Consider the following 21,454-nt stretch of genomic DNA (forward strand, 5'->3'; position numbering starts at 1 on the left):
CATGACAAACTATTATTGGGCAGAAGCATGTGCCACCGCAATGTATATACTTAATAAGACACCCACAACACCCATACATGGAAGTACGCCAGAGATGCGGCTTACACGTTTTAGGCCAGACATTGGACACCTCAAAGTGTTTGGTTGCATAGCTTATGTACATGTGCCTGACGAGAGAAGGAGGAAGTTGGATCCTAAGGCAGAAAAGTGTGTGTTTGTTGGATATGCACAAGATCGCAAGGCATATAAATGTTACAATCCACAAACTAGGCAAGTGGTTATCTCACGAGATGTGGTGTTTGATGAACTTGCTAGTTGGTACAAAGCAAAGAATGAATGTAAGGACTTTCAACTTTGACGACTGTGATCTGCGCCTGCGAGCTCCGCCTCTCCCCCTCCCGCTGCTTCTCGCCGTCGCGCCCCCCCTCTCCCCCCCGCCTGTCCCCCGCCTTCTCCTCCGTCTTCTCCCCCGCCTCCTTCCTCGCTCCCTTCCTCGCCATCTCTCCCCCGCCTTCTGCCTCGCATACTCCCCCGCCATCGCTCCCCGCCTTCTTCCTCGCATCCTCCCCCGCCTCCTTCCTCGCATTCTCCCCCGCCTTCTTCCTCGCATCCTCCCCCGCCTTCTTTCCCCCCCCGCCTTCTCCTCCTCCGCCTCCTTCCACGTTTCCTCCCCCGCCATCCCCCCCCCCGCCTTCTTCCTCGCTTCCTTCCCCCGCCATCTCTTCCCCCGCCTCTCTACCCCCCACGCCTCCTTCCTCGCTTCCTTCCCCCGCCATCTCTTCCCCCGCCTCTCTACCCCCACGCCTCCTTCTCCTCCGCCTCGCTTCTCTCCCCCGCCATCTCTATCCCCTCCGCCTTCTCCGCCGCTGCGCGGCTCTTCCCTCCCGCCTTCTCCCTCTCCTCCACTTCCGTCTCGCCCCTCCCCCCACCGCTAGCTCCCCCGTCCCCCCCCCCCCCCCGCCCCGCCCCCGCTATCCTGTAACCCTCCGCCTCTCCTTTTCCTCGCAGGGCTGTGTCCCTCCCGTTGGTGACCCCGGTTTCTGGCCTTTTCCCTCTGGAGGACTCCATGGAAGCCGCTCCAACTACCCCTGCCGATTCCGGTCTCCGTCTGGAGTTCACAGCTGAAGATCATCAGTTGTTTGTTTCCACAGTATCCGCTCTTGAGGCCTCCTCCTTGGTCTGCAAGATAGTGGGTAGCCGTCCGATGCGGAGAGAGCTTCGCGACCTTCTGCAAGGCAGCCTTGTTGGCGTGCCTGCCAAGATCGTCAGCGTAGATTTTTTGGGACGTGGCTACTACCAGGTGGATTTCGAGTCCCCCCAGGCAGCTCAGATGGTGCTGGCTCGGAGCCCCATTGCCCTCCGCTCATCCCGGGCGTTCCTGGCGCGATGGACTCACGGTTTCGACCCCGCTTCTGACCCGCTAGCAGGCGCGACAGGTTTCCCCGTCACTATCTGCTTTCCTGGACTCCGTAGGGAGTACTTGCCCCTCTTGTCATCCATTGGCAAGGCGTTCGGGCAGGTGGTGGAGACGCCTCAGACAGCGGCTTCAGTGATAGCTCGGGCAGCAGGACTCCCGACCATTCGTGTTGTGGTTTCGTCACCGGAGTCCCTCCCGAAGACGATCCTCCTCCCTTGTCTTTCTGGAGGACATCTGATACAGCGCGTGGAGTATTCGGGCCTCCCCGGCCAGTGCTACACCTGTCGGGAGATGGGCCATCTCGCACGCGCCTGTCCCCGCAAGGGGGTTCACCCTTCACGCTATGCCGCCTCTGGACCCCCTGCAGGAGACCCGAGGGGTGGCCATCCACCTCAGAGACCGGACATCCCTGGCTCGCCTCAGCAGGCGCCATCATCTGACGAGCAGGCCCCGGCGGAGGATGCCGCGCAGACCCAGGAGGCTGGCGGATGGCAGGAGGTTCGCCGGCGGAAACGCCCGGCCCGCAGGGACCGTCGCAGACGCCAGCAGGCAGCACAGGCTGGCGGACAGGCGACTCCGGCTGGCGTCCAGGCACCTACCCGCACTTATGCTCCAGTCAGGGATAGGCGGCCAGCAGGTCCCACCCCGATGGACGAGGATTCAGACTCAGTGCCCGTTGAGGCCGTCGGTGGAGCCTCCCACGTGGAGACCCCGCTCCCGCCTCCCCCCGCGGGGGGTCCCGCCCCCTCCATGGAGCAGATTCCTGAGGATCCCGGGCCGCACTCTGCGACTCCCGGCTCCTCTTCCCCTCACCCGGAGAGCACTCCTTCCACCCCCCCTCTCCCCCCCCAGCCCCCCCCTCCCGCCTCCCCCGGCGGCCCCCCCTGACACCTATCCTCTAGCAGATGCCTCTCCATCCTCTCCTCGCTCTCCCCCCTCCTCTCCGCGAGCCCCCATCCCTCCCTCGGCCTCTCCAGGATACTTCGCCAGACCACCCACTGCCCCGGAGCAGCGCAGCTGGGTAGGCCAGAGTTCTGTCCAGCGGCTGTTCCACCGCCACTCCGGGCCGGTGGAGGTGGCGATCCTAGCTTCGCCCGCCACAGAGTTCTCTCCAGCCTCCCCTGGGGGGCCCCCGCAAGTGATGGGGCTCCCAGTGGATTACGGGTTTTTCAGGTGCCTCCAGCTGGATGCTGGCCCGTTCGAGACACTAGTCGCGCCCTTGCGAGTTTGCGTGGTTTGCCATCCCTCTCGTTCTCCTTCAGTGGTGAGCAGCATGGTGGCCTTCTCCTTTCCTCTCAGTGTTGCCCCAGACACAGCATGGGATTGCAACTCTGTAGAGGAAGTTTTGCGTGATCAGATACTGGAGTTTTCTCACCACTTCAGTGACTTGGGGCTCACGGACCTATTGCAGACCCGATTACACTCAGCCCGCATGAGCTTGTTTGGTATAGGAGATTGGCGGGCGGACCCGGTCCACACCTCAGTTGAGGCGGTGCTACTGATTCTCCTCCATGCCGCCCCGAGGGTGCAACCTACCTTTAGATACATATAGGCAGAGGATTGGTCTCACGCCTATGCCCTGGACAGGGCGAAGGCGGAGTGGGGCTGGACACAGAGACAGGTCACCCTCTTTTTGGAGAGACTCCGCACCCGGACAGACAGTGACTATTCTCCCTCCAAGCCGGCGCCCAAGACTCACAGAGTGGAGGGCAGATCATCCGGGCCGGCTGAGAGGGGTGAGCCAGTGGCGGCTGATTCACTTGCCATAGCTCATCCATGAGGATCCTCTCATGGAACATCCAGGGTCTCGGTGGACATCGCTGCTACATTGGTCGGGGCAGACTTCGCCAGGAGATCCAGAGGGCTCTCGTTGGAGGACCCATAGATATCCTCTTCATCCAGGAGCACCACCTTTCTGCCGGGCGTACCCGCACCTGTGGGAAGATCTTGCCAGGCAGGAGTCACACTTTTTGGTCACCGGCATATGGCTCCCAGGGGAACCAGGGTGGAGTATGCATCTCAGTCAGCGAGCAGCTTCTATCCGAGGTTGTGGACTCTGGCACTCTGGTCCAGGGTCGTGCGCAGTGGATCATCCTTCAGGTTGGGGAAGACCGCATTGGCTTCCTCAACTTCTACGCCCCTAATGGGGCCACCGGGAGAGCCGAGTTCTGGAGCACCATTAGGCAGTCCCTCCCCTTGGCAGACCACTGGTGCCTAGGGGGGGATTGCAACATGCTGGAGGATGCAGAGGACAGGATGGGGGGCAGCCAGGAGACCATTCATGGGCCGGAGCTCGCTGCCTGGGAGGAACTAGTGCTGCAGGTGAGAGGCCAGGATCCGTGGACTCTCCCGGAGTTTGGCAGGTTGCAGGGGAGTTTATCTTTCTCGCGCTCGGATAGACGGGCCACAGGAGTTAACCTTTCCCGCATCGACAGGTTTTACATTGATGAGTGGGCTTGTGATAGAGGTGGCACTGTGGGCATACTTGCAGGCTCCTCGTTTTCAGACCACTTTCCAGTGCTTCTCCAGATCGAGGACCCTACGAGAGGAGAGCGAGGCCAAAGCGTCCGGATTCCAGATTGTCTCATAGAGGAGCCCGAGATTGCGACCAGAGTTGAGCAGGTCTAGCAGGAGCTGCAGTTCAGGAGAGGATCGGCAGCCAGCGATCTTGCCAGGGGCTTGCAGGAGATCAGTCGGATGCTCAGGCAGGCTGCCCTGGACCGTCTGGAGGCCTTCAGAGAGCAGGAGAGGAGCCTGCGGAGGAGTCTAGCGTCCCTTCAGAGACTCCAGGAGAGGGATCCTACGAGCCCTTGGATCTCAGAGCAGATGGAGTCAGCTCGCACAGAGATCAGATCCATCAAGGAGAGGAGGGTGGAGTTCCGATTCCATGCTCGGGCTTCTTTTTGGACACAGGCTGGAGACAGAGTGACTCGTGATTTCTTTGAGGCGACAGGGCCTCGCTTCAGACGAGAGGGTCTCAGGCGTCTTCGGCAGGCTGATGGCCAGGTTGTGGTGGATCCCCCCAGGGTTCGGGCGATAGCCACAGATTTTTACAGGGATCTGCTCTCTGCTGAGCCAGCAGATGACAGGGTGAGAGAGGCTCGAGAGGTAGTCTGGAGCTTCACGAGACCGGTTGTGCCCGGCCCATTTGCAGCACTCCCTTCTCTCCCCCTTCTCGGATACGGAACTGGAGGAGGCTCTTCAGGCACTTCCTCGGGGCAAATGCCCAGGAGAGGACGGTCTATCAGTGGCTTTCTTCCAGAGGTACTGGGGTCTCTTACATAGGGGTTTCAGATTAGCATTCCAGGAGATTATGGAGTCGGGAGTCATGCCGGACAGCATGGCAGAGGGGTTGATTCACTTGATCCCCAAAGAGGGAGGAGACAGACTGGAGATTAGACAGTGGAGACCGATCACCTTGCTAGGCACGGCCTACAAGGTCCTAGCTAAGGCAATCAGCAGGCGGCTTCAGCCTCACCTTCCGGACATCATCCACTCCACGCAGACAGGCTTCATCCAGGATAGGAGCATCCTGGATAACATCTTCTCTTTCTGGGAGGCTACGGCTTTGGCTAGATTTCGGCAGGAGGATCTGGCAGTGCTCCTTCTCGACTTCGAGAAGGCATATGATCGGGTGGACTGGGCCTTCTTGGAAGGCACTATGGAGAGGATGGGCTTCCCCCCTCAGTGGATCCGTGGGGTCTCTGCACTCTACACATCGGCTCATAGCCAGGTGCTGATTCAGGGCGTGCGCGGAGAGAGGTTCCAGCTCTCGCGCTCGATGCGGCAGGGGTGCCCCTTGGCGCCCTTTCTTTTTCTTTTTGTGGCGGAGGCCATGAGCACTTTTTTGACGGCACAGGATACAGGTTTGCGGGGCCTCCAGCTCCCCATCCGCACCTCGGAGGAGCTCCTAGACTCGGAGTTTGCGGATGACAGTGCTGTCTATCTTCAGGGAGGAGAGGAGAACCTCCGCCGCTTCGCCTCAACCATGGACAGGTTTTGCAGAGCTTCGGGCGCTTTGATCAACTGGCACAAGTCGTGTGGGTTGTGGGTCAGTTCTATGCCCCCCCCGACTTGGAGGCCAGTTGATGGTTTTCAGTGGCTGCCCCCCGGCACTACAGTGCGTTATTTGGGATGCTATGTGGGCATTGACATATCTCCGGAGCAGCAGATAGCCCCCCTTCTTCTGAGCATTCGGAAGAAGCTTCTGTATTGGAGTACCGCTCGTTTATCTCTGGCTGGCCGAGTAGTTGTGGCCAACCAGGTTCTGCTTGCTACCATGTGGTACATCACTTCTTGCTGGGCCTTCTCTCGGGCGTGCATTGGCCAGGTGCAGAGGCTCATCAGGAACTTTCTTTGGTCCGGTGGCGACGGGCGGCCCGCCAGGGCCAAGGTGGCATGGGCTGTGATCACTCAGCCAAGGGAGAGAGTTGGCCTGGGCATTGTTGATCCTATTTGCCAAAGCCGAGCTTTGCTTGGCAAGTTGGTGGTTCGTGGCCTCCTACCAGGCGCTGAGCCGTGGAAGGAGTTTCTTGTTTCCAGGATGCTCAGCCGCACTCCTTCTCTTAGCGGCCCCTGGACCCCCAGCATCAGGTGGATCTTTACAGAGCAGCGATCCAGAGGAGTGGGCCTTGGCTTCGAGGAGCGTTTTGCAGCTAGCCTTCTGAGGGCCTGGGCGCATCTGAGGCCGTCACTCTTCCAGACTCCCTCGGGCACCGATGAGGAGCGCCTGAGGCAGCCATTGATCTGGAACCCCTTGATTCGACTTCCCAGTGGCCATATGGTTGGATCGCGGTCTCACGTGTCGTGGGGCCCGTTGAGCTCCGGCCCTGCCCAGTCCCTAGACGACTGGATATGTTTTCAGCAGCTGCCTCTAGAGGCAGCTGCCTCTAGAGGCTCAGGAGAGGAGACTCAGTGGGATGAGGGGCAGAGAGTTGATGAGACAGGACATTGAGGCGGCCATCCCCCGGGAGTGGCGGACCCCAGTACAGGCCCCTACACCTCCACAGTGGATGGGCGTCTTTACTCGGCATGAGATCCTTCTAGCGGTCTGCGGCACAGCGGAGAGAGTCGCCCCACTCACTTTCGAGGTGGGAGAGGGTGGCCAGCTTCAGAGGACACGACTAGATTTGGATGAGCTCCAGGGTTGTATTTTTCAGAGGGTGCGGGTGGTCGGCTTTCATCAGAGACAGTGGCATGTAGACCCCTCACCGGCCTCGATAGGGGAGGACTGTTCTTGGAGATTATGGGCTTGGGACAGCAGGCCTCTTATTCGCCTTCAGTGGGATCCAGGTGAGTGGTTTTGGCGAGATCCCTACTCGGCCCCTACCAGCCCAGGCATCCCCTTTTTTCAGTACACAACGAGGCTGGGGCGGCGGATTCAGAGGCACAGGATAGCGAGTACCCCGGCGGCGGCCGAGCATTGGCGGCGACAGGGGCTCTCCCTTGCCTTTCTTAGGGACTTCTGGCAGCGCCTTTGGGCCAGCTTCCGGCCCCGGAAGGTGACGCTTTTTCTCTGGCTCACAGCGCATAGAGGACTGGCTGTGGGGGCCTGGCTAGCTTTTGGCAGACACCCAGCGTCCTGCCCTCGGTGCGGCCATGCACAGGAGTCGCAGCGGCACTGCTTATGGGATTGCCCACAGGCACAGCAGGTCCCTCAGGAGGGGGTCGGGCACAGATGGGAGATGATCAGCAGCATGACGGCTTGGCACATATGGAGAGCCCGATGCAGGGAGGCCATTGACCGCCAGGCGACTCCACCGGCGGAGGTCATACAGGCCCTCTGGGTGGACATCATTCACACCTTGAGAGGACACTGGGGGAAACTTCAGGGCGACTCGGATCGCATGAGAGGTCGCCGCAAGGCTTTCCTCCGCACTTGGCAGCCTGGCCCTTTCCTCATCGCGAGGAGCGAGGATGTCACTTGGCACTATAGGCCTCCAGTTTGGCTTTTCTCACCTCCCACATGTACTACTATGTAGCCCCCCCCCAGAGAGCGGCCAGCCACGGGGGTGGAGCTCAGGTGTTCACTGTGTGTTTTTTATCCCTCCTTGTGAGGTGAGCTTTGTAGCCTTATGGCGTTTTCTCATTAACTAATAGAAGGATCGTTTTCTTTAAAAAATAAAAAATAAAAAGCAAAGAATGAGGGTGTCATTGATTCTCTTGATGCTGATGTGCATGTGAACTTGCCACAAGCAAGTTCTGTTTCTATGTCTGGGCCAGCAGAGTCTGAGAGTAGCACTATACGTCCATGGTCAGGACGCTTGAGGCCTGAGAGTGTGAGCACTGGGAGTAGTGCTGTGGATAAAGGGAAAAAGAAAGTTGAAGGAATTGGAATTACAGGTTATGAGTCGTCAAGTTCAGAGAGTTTGGATGAGGAACTTGGAATACCCGTTTTACGCACACCTGGTGCAAGGCAGGATAGATATGTGCCTCCACATGCTAGAGTGACAGGTGTTCAGAGTGATCCGCATGTATTGCGGGGATCCCAAAGGGTCAGATATTCAGTTGACAGGTTGACATATCGTGATTTTGCTATGCATTACGTATATATGACCTCTTTGGTGAAGCATGTGGAACCTACATGCTATACAGAAGCTATTGGAAAGCATGTATAGGAGAAGGCAATGGATGTTGAGATGGACGCATTGGCTCATAATGAAACATGGGATTTGGTTGCATTACCACAAGACAAAAATGTTATTGGTTGCAAATGGGTCTACAAAGTGAAATGCAAGTCAGATGGTTCCATTGAACGCCATAAAGCAAGATTGGTAGCTAAGGATTATGCACAAACCCAAGGCTTGGACTATGATGAAACATTTAGTCCAGTTGCAAAGATGGGAATAGTGAGAGCAATCATTGCTATGGCTGCAGCAAATGGTTGGGAAATGCATCAAATGGATGTGAAAAATGCATTTCTAAATGGTGATCTACAAGAAGAAGTTTATATGGCACAGCCAGAAGGATATGTACACCCAAGGTATCCCACTCATGTATGCAGATTAAAGAAAGCATTATATGGTTTGAAGCAAGCACCTCGTGCTTGGAGTGATAAGATGAGCCGATATCTTATCTCCCTTGGATTTCAGGTTTCTACAGCAGATTCTTCACTCTATGTGAAGAAAACAGATCATGAAATTGTCTTACTTGTCATCTATGTGGATGACTTGATTGTCACAGGAGATCATGCTACAAATGTTATGCATGTCAAGAAGGCATTGAGTGGGCAGTTTGACATGAAAGACTTGGGTGAATTGAGATATTTTCTTGGAATTGAAGTGATCAAAGACCATGCAGGTACATGGTTAGTGCAACGCCAATATGCATTGGATATGTTGGCAAAATATGGATGACAGGGTGTAAGCCAATGAGTACACCTTTGGAGCAGAATGTGCAGTTGTTGCGGGCTGATTTTGGTGAAGAGTTGGATGATCCATCTATGTATAGAAAGATGGTTGGAAGCCTTATTTACATGACTATCACACGCCCGGATCTCAGTTATGCTGTGGGGCTAGTAAGCCAATTTATGCAGAGCCCCAGAAAACCTCATTTGGATGCAGTGAGACGTATTATGCGATATGTAAAGACCACTGCACATTATGGTCTTCTTTATTAGCATGGTAAAGGCTTGGATATACATGGCTACACAGATGCAGATTGGGCAGGTAGCTCATATGACAGGAGGTCTACTAGTGGTTATGCCTTTACACTTGGAAGTGCCGTGGTGAGTTGGAGTAGCAAAAAGCAACCTACTATTACTTTATCTAGTACAAAGGCTGAATACAGGAGTGCAGCCATTGCTACATGTGAAGGAGTATGGTTAAAGAGTCTCTTGGCTGATTTGGGTGAGCCTATTGATGGCAAGGTTGTCATTCATTGTAACAACATGAGCAGCATACAGTTGGCCAAGAATCCAGTTTTTCATGCGCGGACCAAACACATAGAGGTCCACTATCACTTTGTCAGAGAGAAAGTGCTAGATGGTACAGTGGATTTACAGTATATGAAGACTGAAGAGCAGGTGGCCGACATCTTTACAAAGCCACTTAGCAGGAAGAAGTTTGAGTACTTCCGTACTATGTTGGGAGTACGTGGGATGAGCTTGAGGGGGAGTGTTGAGAGCTTTGATAGCCCAAGCTCATCTACATCTTCATCTATGGCAGTACATCATGAGCTTGAGAGGGGCTGTTGAGATTCAAGCTCGATGTCAGCGTGTGCCAGCTGTGCTATGTGCTGGCATGTTAGATAGCAGCATGTGTGAGACATAAATGACCGCGTCCAGCTGGTCATAGAGTGTGGACATTAGCTAGGGTTAGCTGTGTGTGGACACAACACATAGTGTGAGTTGTGTATTATGGATTATGGCGTTATGCATTGTGTGAGAAGGGAGATGGCTTCCCTCTATGGTTAGGGTTTGCAATATACATTAGGTTTTGCTCCTGTGTGTGTGTCTCCTCTCCCTCTACCTGTTTTTCATCATTGAGCTCATTCATGCAGACGCCGTTGAAGTCTCATTGGGACGCAGGATTGCGGATCTTGCGGTATCTGCAGGGTACGAAGGATCTTGGACTCTTTTACACAGAAGGGGGATTGAAGGATGGAGTCAAACTCCAAGGTTGGAGTGACTCAGATTGGGGAGGAGATCCAGACATGAGGAGATCCACATCAAGATACAGTTTTTCCCTTGGCTCAGGAGCAGTTTCATGGAGCAGTAAGAGGCAGCCAACTATTGCCTTGTCATCAAAGAGGCGGAGTACCGGGCTGCTTGTGGTGCTGCTTGCGAGGTTGTGTGGCTACGGAGGTTGCTTGGCGAGATTGGGTTTCCATAGAAGGAGCCCACAGTCATCCAGTGCGATAACCAGAGCTGTATAGCTATTGCTCGGAACCCGGTCTTCCATGCCCGGACCAAGCACATAGAGATACAATATCACTTTGTTCGTGAGAAGATCTTGGCTAGTGCCATCTTGCTTCTTTATTGTTCGACGGAGGACAATGTGGCAGACCTCTTCACGAAGTTCTCAGGCTATGCTCCCGCAGCACTCCAGCTCACTGGGGTTGGCTCCACATTCACGAGCTGAGAGGGGGTGTTAGCAGTCATCTCCTCTCTGTATATTTACACCAGGGCCTCTGTTGTGTGTGCCCGCCCGATTTGGGTGTTTTCCCATTTTTCCCCACTTTCCATATTTTTTCCTGATGTGTGGAGAGTTGTCGGCTGCCCGCCTATCTCTGTGTGCTATCCGACTTGTCTGTAGGTGCTGGCCGACTCTATTGGTGCTGGCCGACTCTGTTGATGCTAGCCAACAGGTCTTTCTACAGCCGACTATTGTGCTACTAGTCAGGTACACTCAAGGGGCTGTCGGCTGCTTATATGCAGGCCGACTAGCTGCCCTAGGGCCATATAAAATGGCCCCTTGCCCACCACACAGTATACATTGTATTCCGGGATTTTCTTGTGTATATAGCAGAGTTATACGCTTCTCTCTCTCTCTCTCTCTCTCTCTCTCTCTCTCTCATATGTATACCTTGGGGTCACATTTACCAGCTCATCAGGGAGATTCTCTATGGCACAGGCAGCCAGAGACAGAGTGACACGAGGGTACGCAGCACTAGCAATTTTGGAATGCCAGTGTCACCATGCACACTTCCAGGAGCCCCGTACTAAGGGGTGGCTATTTGATACACTAGTTACTCCAGCATTGATGTATGCAGCAACAGTATGGGCACCAGGTTTGGCTACATCCTCATGGACACAGATAGAGCGCCCTCAGATTTTGATGCTCTCACGGATGATCCGCAGCAAACCTTCAGTACCACATGATATCCTTCGAGCGGAGTTTGTTGTACCACCTATGTTAGTAGAGGCCATGTTCCAGACTATATCTTTTATACACAGGATGCGGGAGCTCCCACTAAATCGGGTATCTCGGGCTGCTTTTGAGGCATCCAGACAACTTGCTGAGGAGGGACATACCTGGTCATGGTACTCCCAGGTGGTACAGTGGATATCATCACACAGGATTGATATTGACAGATTACCACCCTTACAGTATGACCTAGCTGCAGACAGATTACCACCCTTACAGTATGACTCTGTCTGTTCCTCTCTCAGACAGAGAGGAACAGACAGAGTCATGAGACATGACATTTGGCAGGGCCACATACAGGAGACTTGGCTATCTCCCAGTCAGCCACTCCCGACGAAGATGCTTTACTACAGAGACCACTTCTTGAGCACCTCCACGCCGATCTATAGGCCTCCTGTAGGGAGCAGTCACATTGGTATCAGAGCCCAGTCGTCTCTCTTCCTCAAGAGGAGACAGAGTTTTGAGATCAGAAGCAAGTATGAACACTTGACTCAATGGACAGCCACGGCAACCCATTGGAAGTGCCGAGTTCGAGGGGCCAATCAAGTGCTTCACGGGATTCGGATGCATTGCATGGAAGGCATAAGCCTCTAGAGAGAGTCTATGACAGTGCATTGATGGGACAGGCATCACGTGGTAAAGAACCCATGCATGAGGAAGAGCCCAATGCATTGAGGAGGACTGAGTTGAAGCACATGAAGAGGCTCTTGCAAGCAAAAGAGCAAGAGCTGAAATTCTTGCATGAAGACCCCCATGTACAAAGTGTCATAGAAGCCAAGAAAGTTGATGCTATGGTGGACATGACTTTTGAATCTATGGCTCAAGAAGCAAGGGAGTTGGCACTCTCTTATCTTATCCGAAAGGGTGACCTAAAAGAGGGAGAGGATGGACAGCTTATGTTCAAGAATCCACTCCGTTTGAAGCATGGAGACCCAACCTCTCAAAGGTTGAGATCATATTTGCATAAAGAAGAAGTATCGATCACTTCTCACCATGCATCCACTCCTCATGGCACAGGAGGATGCATGCTAAAGGCCATATGGATTCCAAGTATGTACATCATGGCGACAGTGGTCGGCATGCATGCCAAAAGACCTTGCCTATTGTGTTGTCTCGTGGCGAGACAAGGCATCTTTCAGCGAGGTCACATGCAGTGGCGCCACAAGAACCAAAGACCCATGTCACTTTGCTTAGTTAAAACACCTAAGATTACCCATGAAGCTCATGCACAGAGAGCTACCCCATTGAACAAGGGCAAGAGAAAGAGGCAAGAACTTGAGCCTCATGCCAAAAAGCTCAAGGAGTTCAAGGCAGGGGACAAGTCGGTGAAGTTTGATGCCTATCATGGGGAATTTGATGCCTCTAAGGTGCTTGCTTTTGTGGCTCAGTTTGATATTGCATTTAGTGAAGAGAACTTCACTGAGAAGTCCAAAATCGTCATGCAAGCATGTTTTTGAAGGGGACAGCTACCCATTGGTGGATCACTGAAAAGACCACCAAAGACCCCATATGCACTTGGAAAGAGTTCAAGGACAAATTTTACGCCCAATTCTTGCCTCCAAATGCAAAGCATACACTCACCCTAAAGTGGGATAGACTTGACCAAAAGGATAATAAGAGTGTGCAGCAGTATGTGAGCAAATTTTGGAAAGTTTTGCTCGAGGTTACTCCTTTCATGCAACTATCCGAGGATGAAAAGAAAAGAAAGTTTCGTTCCGGGTTGCAACCAGCCTATCATTGGGGCATCGAGTTGCACCCGAAACACACTTTACAGCAGCTTATAGCATCTGCTCTTGCTACAGAGCAATTGGTGCTCAAAATCAAGCAAGATCAAGGTGGTTCCAAGGGCAAAGAGAAGGCTGTCCCAAACCTGCAAAAAGGTGGACAGCCACCTAAAAAGAGCTTTCAGATGTCCAGAAGGAAGGTAAAGCTAAAAATACCTCATCCAAGGATAATAGGCCAAAGAAGAACAAATTTGGCTTGACTCCCGAGCAAAGGGAGCAATATGCAAAGAAGGGGAAATGCTTTTCTTGTGGCAGTAAAGAGCATATGTTTAGGCAATGCCCCAACCACAAACAAAAGCATGGGACAAGCAACCCAAGGCAAATGTGCATGCCGTTCCCGATGTGCAAGGAAACACGAAGCATAATGGTAAAGAGAGGATGGTATGCAAAGCATGGGGCCAAATCAAAGATCAACCCGCTTTATTTATGTTTGATGATTGTGCAACAGATAACTTCATCTCTACCCAGATGGCAGCCGCCTTGGGCATTGAGGTTGAGGACATAGAGCCTCAAATCGAAGCAGAAGCTGCCTTTGTTGGTAAAGAGGTGCAGGTTATCCCACTTATTGGAAAGTTGCGCATACATATTCAGGGTTATCTTGATCATGAGCATTTCTTGGTTGCACCTCTTAATGGATGTGATGTATTGCTCGGCAAGCCATGGCATCATAGGCTTGAGCCCCACAAAGAGTACAAGACAAACAGAATTTCCTTTATGCATAAAGGCCGCATGCATGTTATTGATGCTGGCAAGAAAGGGGATTCTATTCCAGTTGTATCTCACATCCAGATTAATAAAGCAATGAAAAAGAGTCTTTCAACGTACTTGGTTTTTGTTCGTGATAACATTGAACCAAGTCATGAAATGTGGATGTTTTGACTCTGGATAGGCTGAATTTACTTCATGCATACAAAGATTGTTTTGCTTATGCATTGCCAAGTGAACTACCTCCTCAAAGGCCCGAGGATCATCGCATAGATCTTGTGCCAGGTAGTTCTCCACCTAACAAACCCGCATATCGTGTGAGTACCGCACAAGAAGAAGAGCAGGTTAATGAGCTTTTGGAGAAAGGTTTGGTTCAGCCAAGTTCTTCACCTTTTTGTTCTCCCGTGCTTCTTGTACAAAAGAAAGATGGGTCATTCCGCATGTGTGTGGATTATAGAGCTCTAAATAAGCTCACCATCAAGAACAGATTTCCAATCCCGCGCATTGATGACATCTTAGATAAGCTTGATGGCTCGGCTTTTCTCTATTGGAAGGTTGGCGATTTCGAGCGTGTGATCTATGGCTAGAAGGTGCCTTGGATTATCCCATAAGTGGGAGCATGGGAAGTTGAAGAGCCATATATAGGCTAAAGTGGCACCTTGTCATAATCATCTCCTCTAGCCGATGTTTTCGGAGGCAGCTCACCGGAAGATGGGAGCCCGTTTTGCAGAAATGCTGCAGTGCCCGTTGGGGGTGTTCGTGGTGCTCAATGGTGATGCGTCTCCTACGTGCGTTAGTCTTCCACTGCACATTCTGACATGGTAACAGAGCCCGGGTGTGTGTGGTCCTGGGCGGCTCAGGCGTGTGTGGTCCTGGGCGACCCCCTCGCGCCTCCATGGCTTGCAGAGCTCAAATCGAGGGAGGGTGTTGGAAGGTTGGCAATTTCGAGCGTGTGATCTATGGCTAGAAGGTGCCTTGGATTATCCCATAAGTGGAAGCATGGGAAGTTGAAGAGCCAATATAGGCTACAGTGGCACCTTGTCATAATCATCTCCTCCGGCCAGTGTTTTGGGAGGCAGCTCACCGGGAGATGGGAGCCCGGTGGAGGGATGCTGCAGTGCCCGTTGTTGGGGGTGTTCGTGGTGCTTGATGGTGATGCGTCTCCTACGTGCGTTAGTCTTCCGCTACGCATTCTGACAGTTTCAGCCATATTGATTTGAAGAGTGGTTATCACCAAATATGAGTGGTACCAGAGGATGTCCACAAAATTGCATTCAGGACAGCTTTTGGATTATATGAGTTTTTCGTGATGCCTTTTGGTCTTACTAATGCCCCAGCCACATTCAATCGTATGATGGATAGGATATTCCGACCCCATCGAAAATTCGCAGGTGTATTCTTTGATGACATCTTGGTTTTCTCCAAGAATGAGCAAGAGCATAGGACACAGTGTTTGAAGAGTTGCGGAAGCATAAACTCTTCATTAATGCCAAGAAAAGTGAGTTCTTTCTTTCAGAGATACACTATTTGGGCCACATTGTATCCAAGGATGGTGTAAGAATGGATCCTAACAAGATTGAAACCATTCGAAATTGGCCAGAGTTGCAAAATGTACATTTTGTTGAAGTGTTATGTGGCAGATCAAAAGACTGCGTGGGAGAAGTATCTTCCACTTGTAGAGTTTGCCTACAACAACACAGTTCATGCCTCCACGGGAAAGGCCCCATTTGAGATTATTTATGGGGGGCAGAGTGGTCTTGCCACCCATCCTTCGTACAAAGGATGAGATTTTTGCAGCTGATAAGTGTGTGTGTGACTTGGATGTAGCCTTTGCTCAAGTGTGGACAGCCATTGCAAGGTCACACGACAAGCATAAGAGGGCTGCTAACAAGCATAGAAGGGACATGCAAGTCAAGGAAGGTGATTGGGTATTGCTGAAATTTGAGAAAGCTAGGCCTCGGAAGAGGCCAGGACGAGAGAGATCATATCTAAAACTTTCTACTCGATATTATGGACCCTTCAAAGTGGTTGACAAGATCAATGAAGTGTCTTTTAGGCTTGCTTTACCCAGCCATTGGAAGATTCACAATGCTTTTCATGTGAGTCTTTTTCGGAAATATGTGGGGTCAGATCCAGAGAAGCCTGTCATAGAAGATCCGCCAAAAATTGATGAGCTTGAGGAGATATTTCAGCTAGAGCAGACTGTATTTCATAAGGAGAGAGTTATCACATGGGAAGCTTTCCAGGAGATACCTTGTGAAATTTAAAAATTATTTGTCAATTGATGCAAAGTGACTACCCTTAGCTTTTGCAAGCATATCTCGAGGCTTTTCAGTTGAGGACAACTCTTTAGAAGCCCGGGGAAATGTCACCATTTGGTCCATCTCCATTTCTAGAGCCACTTCTATGGGACTGTCACTCCATAGAGCGGCTAGATTTGTGCCATGTTCACATGGGGCCAGGCTAGTGTCCCATGTGAAAGGGCCAGTCTTTTGGTGTCACATGGACGGGAGCCAGATTAGTGCCACCCGTGTGTGATCAGTGCTGTGTCACATGGACGGGAACCAGTTTCGTGCCACCCGTGTGACCTGCTTCGTGCTATATGGACAGAAGCGTGTTGGTGCCACCCGTGTATGGCCAGGATGGCGTATTACCTATGGGATTGTCACTCCATAGGAAGACCAGGACATATCTTTATATTTCTGTCATGCTAGTTTTGTGCCCGACAGGAACTTCTTGTACAAGTTTCATGAAAGGGAGATTTCGTCCGTTATATGTGCACATGCATTTATTCCTGCATGCATAAATTTATTTTTGCATGACTTGTTTGCGTGTGTCTGCCTGTTATGCCGTGCCAGTACACTGGACGGGGACGCCCCTAGTGTACCGTGGAGTGCTGTTTGCTGACTTGGAGGCCTCTTGTAGGGAGCGGTCACAAACATACTCTGACACCTGCAACTTGGAATGACCTACATAGCTCGTGCTGGACATGTCCCTGGACTAGGGCTCACAATGGAGTCATGGTGTACGACCGATGTTCGTAAAAGGTACTATTTTTTGTATAGGTGTAGCACTGATGATGAGCCAGTGTGTCACACTACACCTCAATGCATGAGTGCATGTGACAACACGTGTACCTCTCTAGGTTATGGACCTCCCCAGTCCGGGGGAGGATGATGCACCTATATACAGGATGGATGGTATTTTGAGAGAGGTGATGTGCAAGATATCACCACGGGCCCGGTGGTGCGTCCTTTGAGTGTTATTGGCAGAGTAGGGAAGTTCTTTTATATTAATCCCGCCCAAGGATAATCACAAATGCTTGGAGCCTTTGGTTGTATGGCATTTTCTCTATCAAGTACTTGCATTGGGACCCAGTGAGTGGGTGTGGAGGATTGCTACCAGCCCAATGAAAAACATGCATTTCTTCAAGTATACTGTGCGGAACACCACACATCTTGTTCTAGGATACATTCAGAGAGTCCTTACTTTTAGACCTCATTGGGAGGCTTATGATATCACACCGGACATTAAGAGGACTTTTTGGAGGAGGAGGCACTCTTACAAGAGGACACGGATATCCTCCTTTATTAGGCTCTCGCCTTGCCACCAACCAATGGAGACCAGTTGTTAGTGTTAGTCCAGCATGCTCGAGATGTGCAAGAGCTTCAGAGACGGTTTACCATTGCTTATGGGAAAGCAGGGAAGCACAAAGGATTTGGACTGCGATAGCACATCTCCTTGGAAGGATGAGGAAGGATGCTTAAATTTCGTTTGGTGCTATCATTTGACTGACAAAAGCAGGCCCACGGCTCAAGTATGAGGGGAACATCATGGATCTAGTCATTATGATCAGGGAGTTGCTCGGTGGTGCCGTCTTCAGGACATGCCGAAGTCAAGATGCATCCCCTAGCATAGAGGTTGGACAATGCATGGGAGATTATTGCCAATACTGCGGCCTAGCACATTTGGAAGGCTAGATGCTCTAAGGCCATTGAAGGCAATTTGGTTTATGAATCAACGTGCATTTGCAAGATTTGGAGTGATATCATCCACACACTCATGGCCACATGGGCCAGAATCCAGGGATGTTCAAGGGCTGCAGATAGAAAGCACGGCCAATTTATGAGAGAGTAGGATTATGGCATCTTTTTTACTCCCTCTCATAGGGGACCTTGTTGGCAGCACAAGGTACCGGACTGGTTGAGATTTCCACCTTGTTTGGTTTGAAATCTCCCTCTTGTATATTTTTAGTTACTTAATAGAAGTCACTTCTCCGAAGAAGAAAAAAAACCAGATCTGCTGTAGTGGAGCTCCAAGATCCTCCTCTACCACATTTAGGGTGGGAATAAATTGCAAAGCCAATCAAAAATATTATTGGAGGAATATCATTGCGGAGGCCCATGACCCAAAGGAGGATGTCAGCCACACAATTGGGCAGCTTGCTGAGAGAAGAAGAGCCAGGATACAAGGATTCGAGCGAGGCCAATATCCCAACCCTCCTAAGAGATGCATGTAAAGTCCTCATCTATCATTCCGAATCAGGGGCTGTCTAAGCCATGGCTCCTCTGCGCAAAGAGGCTCTGGAAGAGTCAGGCATGCAGTAAGCTGCCAGTCCCCACCCGTGAGGCTAATCAGACGCCATGATGACCATCTGCTGGTAGGACACAGAGACTGCCAATCAGGTGCTGTCCTTATATAGAACGGTAGGGCCCACCTCCATCATTTTGGCATATGTACCCCAAGTGAAAAACTGAGCTGTGGGGTCTTGCAATGCCACTCTTTCGGGTCCAGGCCAAGGGACAGTTCTCCTAAATGCATAAGCACTGAGAAGGGTCCTTTGCTACCTCAACAGGGGAAGGACCAACCTGCCGACTACAATCTTGAAAGCCAACAACCCCAGATCTGCTGCAAGTAGAGCTCTGAAATCCCCTTCAGGTTGGAAATTAGCCCCTTGCAAGGCCAATCGAGAAGACAATTGGAGGAATATCATCGCGAAGGACGTCATCAGATGAAAGCATTAAGAAGACCATTGGAGAATATGTCATAAGGGAAAAGAATCGCCATAAGAATGGGTTCCAACAAGTCAGGGAGTGAATGGCTGTGTCAATGGAGGCAATGGTGTCCAGCCAGCCACACAATTGGGCTGTTTGCTGAAAGAAGAAGAGGTTTGAGTCAGGCAGGCATCCCATCTCTCCCGAGAAATGCATGTGCCAGTCCCCATCCATCATTCCGAATTAGAGGCTGTCATCAACCAAGCTACTCATGGCTTGTGCCACGAACAAGAAAAGGTACAGGGTGAGGGGCAGCCCTGGCAAATGAGAAGTGCTTCCCTCTCATCTCCTAGATGAGCACCTAATATTGAGCTGTTGAGTGGATGCTGCACTCAACCGGCAGAGAAGCCCTTTTGAATCATCATGCCCTCTAGGAAGGCCTACTCTAGACTGTCATAGGCCTTCTCAAAGTCCATACAAGCATTGCCAAATCCTGCCGGTCTCAAAGGTTTGAGCTTTGATTATTAAAGCCATGTAATAAAGCCTTATATTATAAAACTTATAATATAAGCCTATATAGAGTAGGATATGGAATGAGGACTTCAAGAATGTTTCCTTGGTCAAGAGTAACGAGTTCTCCAAATACAGTTTGTGTAGTGGGATAAAGGCATAGCTAGTAGCCACTAAGTGTCGAGAGGAGCATAATATACTGATGGAGGAAATAAATAAGCATATGATACAGCAACAAGATGGATCAAAAGAAAACAAAAATCCCAAGACTTTGGGTGAAGTTAAAGTACACTAATTTTGCTTGGCAATTACAAGTGTCTCTAATTGGAATGATTACTTATGGGCATGGGCATGGTCATTATGGACACTTATCTGTAAATGGTTTGTGGCCCTCAGATCCAAATCTCACAGTTGGCTCCCTTGCATTGTGTTTGCACAACTTGGAGAGGATGGACATGCATGCAATTGGGGACCTAGCTACTAATGGAGTCCAAGAAATCAAAAATATTCCATTACTAAATGCTCTAAACTCAAGAAGTGCCTTGGATTATCATTATGCTTCAGAAGGTAAGGAACATCTCCAGAGAACAAAAGCTTAATCTTGTAATTTTGGACCATTAATTAAACTGAGGTTGTGGATACGGGGATTTCCATACAGATTTTCACATAAATCTTCCAAACTGGAGCGGATTTGAGAGCTCGAGTAGAGAGTTGCGCCAGCGTGATCCAAATATATATCACCTAGAAAAGGGGGATATTTAAGGGTTTTTCTTTAGGAGAAAGAAGCAACAACAACAGAAAAAAAGAGCAACTGATACCTTTCAACCGAGAGAACTCCGTGGCTCGAAGCTCGTCGATGTGGGTGGGGGCATGGGGGTACCCGTATTGCTCCTTGTAAAGCGAGAGGAATTCCTGCTTGCGAGGGTCTGCGTGTTTTGCAGAGCTGGAAGGGGACGCGAAGGGCAAGCGAAGAAGGGCAAACAGTCTGGAGAAGGAGAGAGCGCTGAGAAGCAGTTTTAGGGCTCCGAAGAGCTGGTGCACGCGGGAGCGAGATGAGGCCTCCATTGCGTTCTTCTTCAGCGAATAGACGGAAGTGTCCTTTATATATGTATCCCATGGGGATCACATGACAAGTCAGCTGGAAGGTTTATTGCAATAATATATTTATTCCAAATTGGACACGTCATACCTCATCATGCCTTCAAAGCCCAAATTGGACACGTCATTGAGAAAACCTTGGTTGTAATTTTTCTTAGCCTTCAATTAAAAGATTCATATTTTTCACATTTTAGTTATAAAACCAAATTAACCTATGTACTTTTTCTATTTTTCACATTTTAGTTATAAAACCAAATTAACCTATGTACTTTTTCAATAAAAACCGGTTCAACCTCAAGCTCATCTTTTTTTTTCACCAGTTAGGAAAAAAAAATATTTCTCCTCCTGTGCAGGTGCCTTTTACATGATTCAAACTCCTCGAAAAAGATGTTTTTCCTAACCGATCAAATTAAAGGCAACAATTCAAAATAAACAAGGTTCTCAATAACAGAAAATACGAAAAAAAAAGGATTATAACTAATACTATAAACAAGGTTCTCTCTCTCTCTCTCTCTCTCTCTCTCTCTCTCTCTCTCTCTCTCACACACACACACACACACACGCACACGCACACGCACATTAGTACCAAAATTTTGTTAAAAGTTTAATAGAATATATATCTTACTAGAATAAATATAAATGAAAGTACATTGTATTCATAAAATAAATATAATAATATTAAAAATGCACTATGCTCTTAAAAACAATAGGCAAATGTAGGCTTTCTTGAAAAGAAGGATTTTTCTTGTTAGGTGTGAAAGAGAGAGCCGAGAAAGGGTAAGACATGTGTGGATCCTATTAATGTGTTGTGTGTGTTATATATTGTCAAATATCATGTGCTTTGTTAGGTATGAAAGAGAGAGCTGAGAAAGGGTAAGACATGTGTGGATCCTATTAATGTGTTGTGTGTGTTATATATTGTCAAATATCATGTGCTTTGTTGATGTGTCATATGTCATGAATATTGTAGATATCTATTTAAAGGTGGCATTTGCAAATTTGACCTTTTCCTCTTATGTCATGCCATGATTATCGTTACGTTTTATCTACCATGTCTTATTGTATCATGTACATGCGTCA

The 21,454-nt window shown here is 50.3% G+C and overlaps 1 protein-coding gene across 5 annotated transcripts in view; it reads right to left on the reverse strand.

Moving 5' to 3' along the window:
- Positions 1–20,370, reverse strand: part of ABA3 (molybdenum cofactor sulfurase (LOS5) (ABA3)) — a 107,647-nt gene extending 87,277 nt beyond the window's left edge. For 3 of the 5 annotated variants that reach the window (XR_015269359.1, XR_015269358.1, XR_015269357.1), the window contains exons 1-2: positions 20,095–20,370; positions 19,919–20,017 (exon numbers count right to left, since the gene is read on the reverse strand). Coding sequence is in view for 1 of the 5 variants with exons in the window: in XM_086821395.1 (XP_086677521.1) it covers positions 19,919–20,017; positions 20,095–20,341 (346 nt within the window). In the remaining 4 variants the exon portion in view is untranslated. The remainder of the gene's footprint in view (positions 1–19,918; positions 20,018–20,094) is intronic. The other 2 variants (XR_015269356.1, XM_086821395.1) reach the window with 1 other exon arrangement.
- Positions 20,371–21,454: the final 1,084 nt, after the last annotated feature.

The sequence above is a fragment of the Cibotium barometz genome, chromosome 27, assembly GCF_041138505.1.
Source record: "Cibotium barometz isolate CiBa-2024 chromosome 27, ASM4113850v1, whole genome shotgun sequence".
Taxonomy (NCBI): domain Eukaryota; kingdom Viridiplantae; phylum Streptophyta; class Polypodiopsida; order Cyatheales; family Cibotiaceae; genus Cibotium; species Cibotium barometz.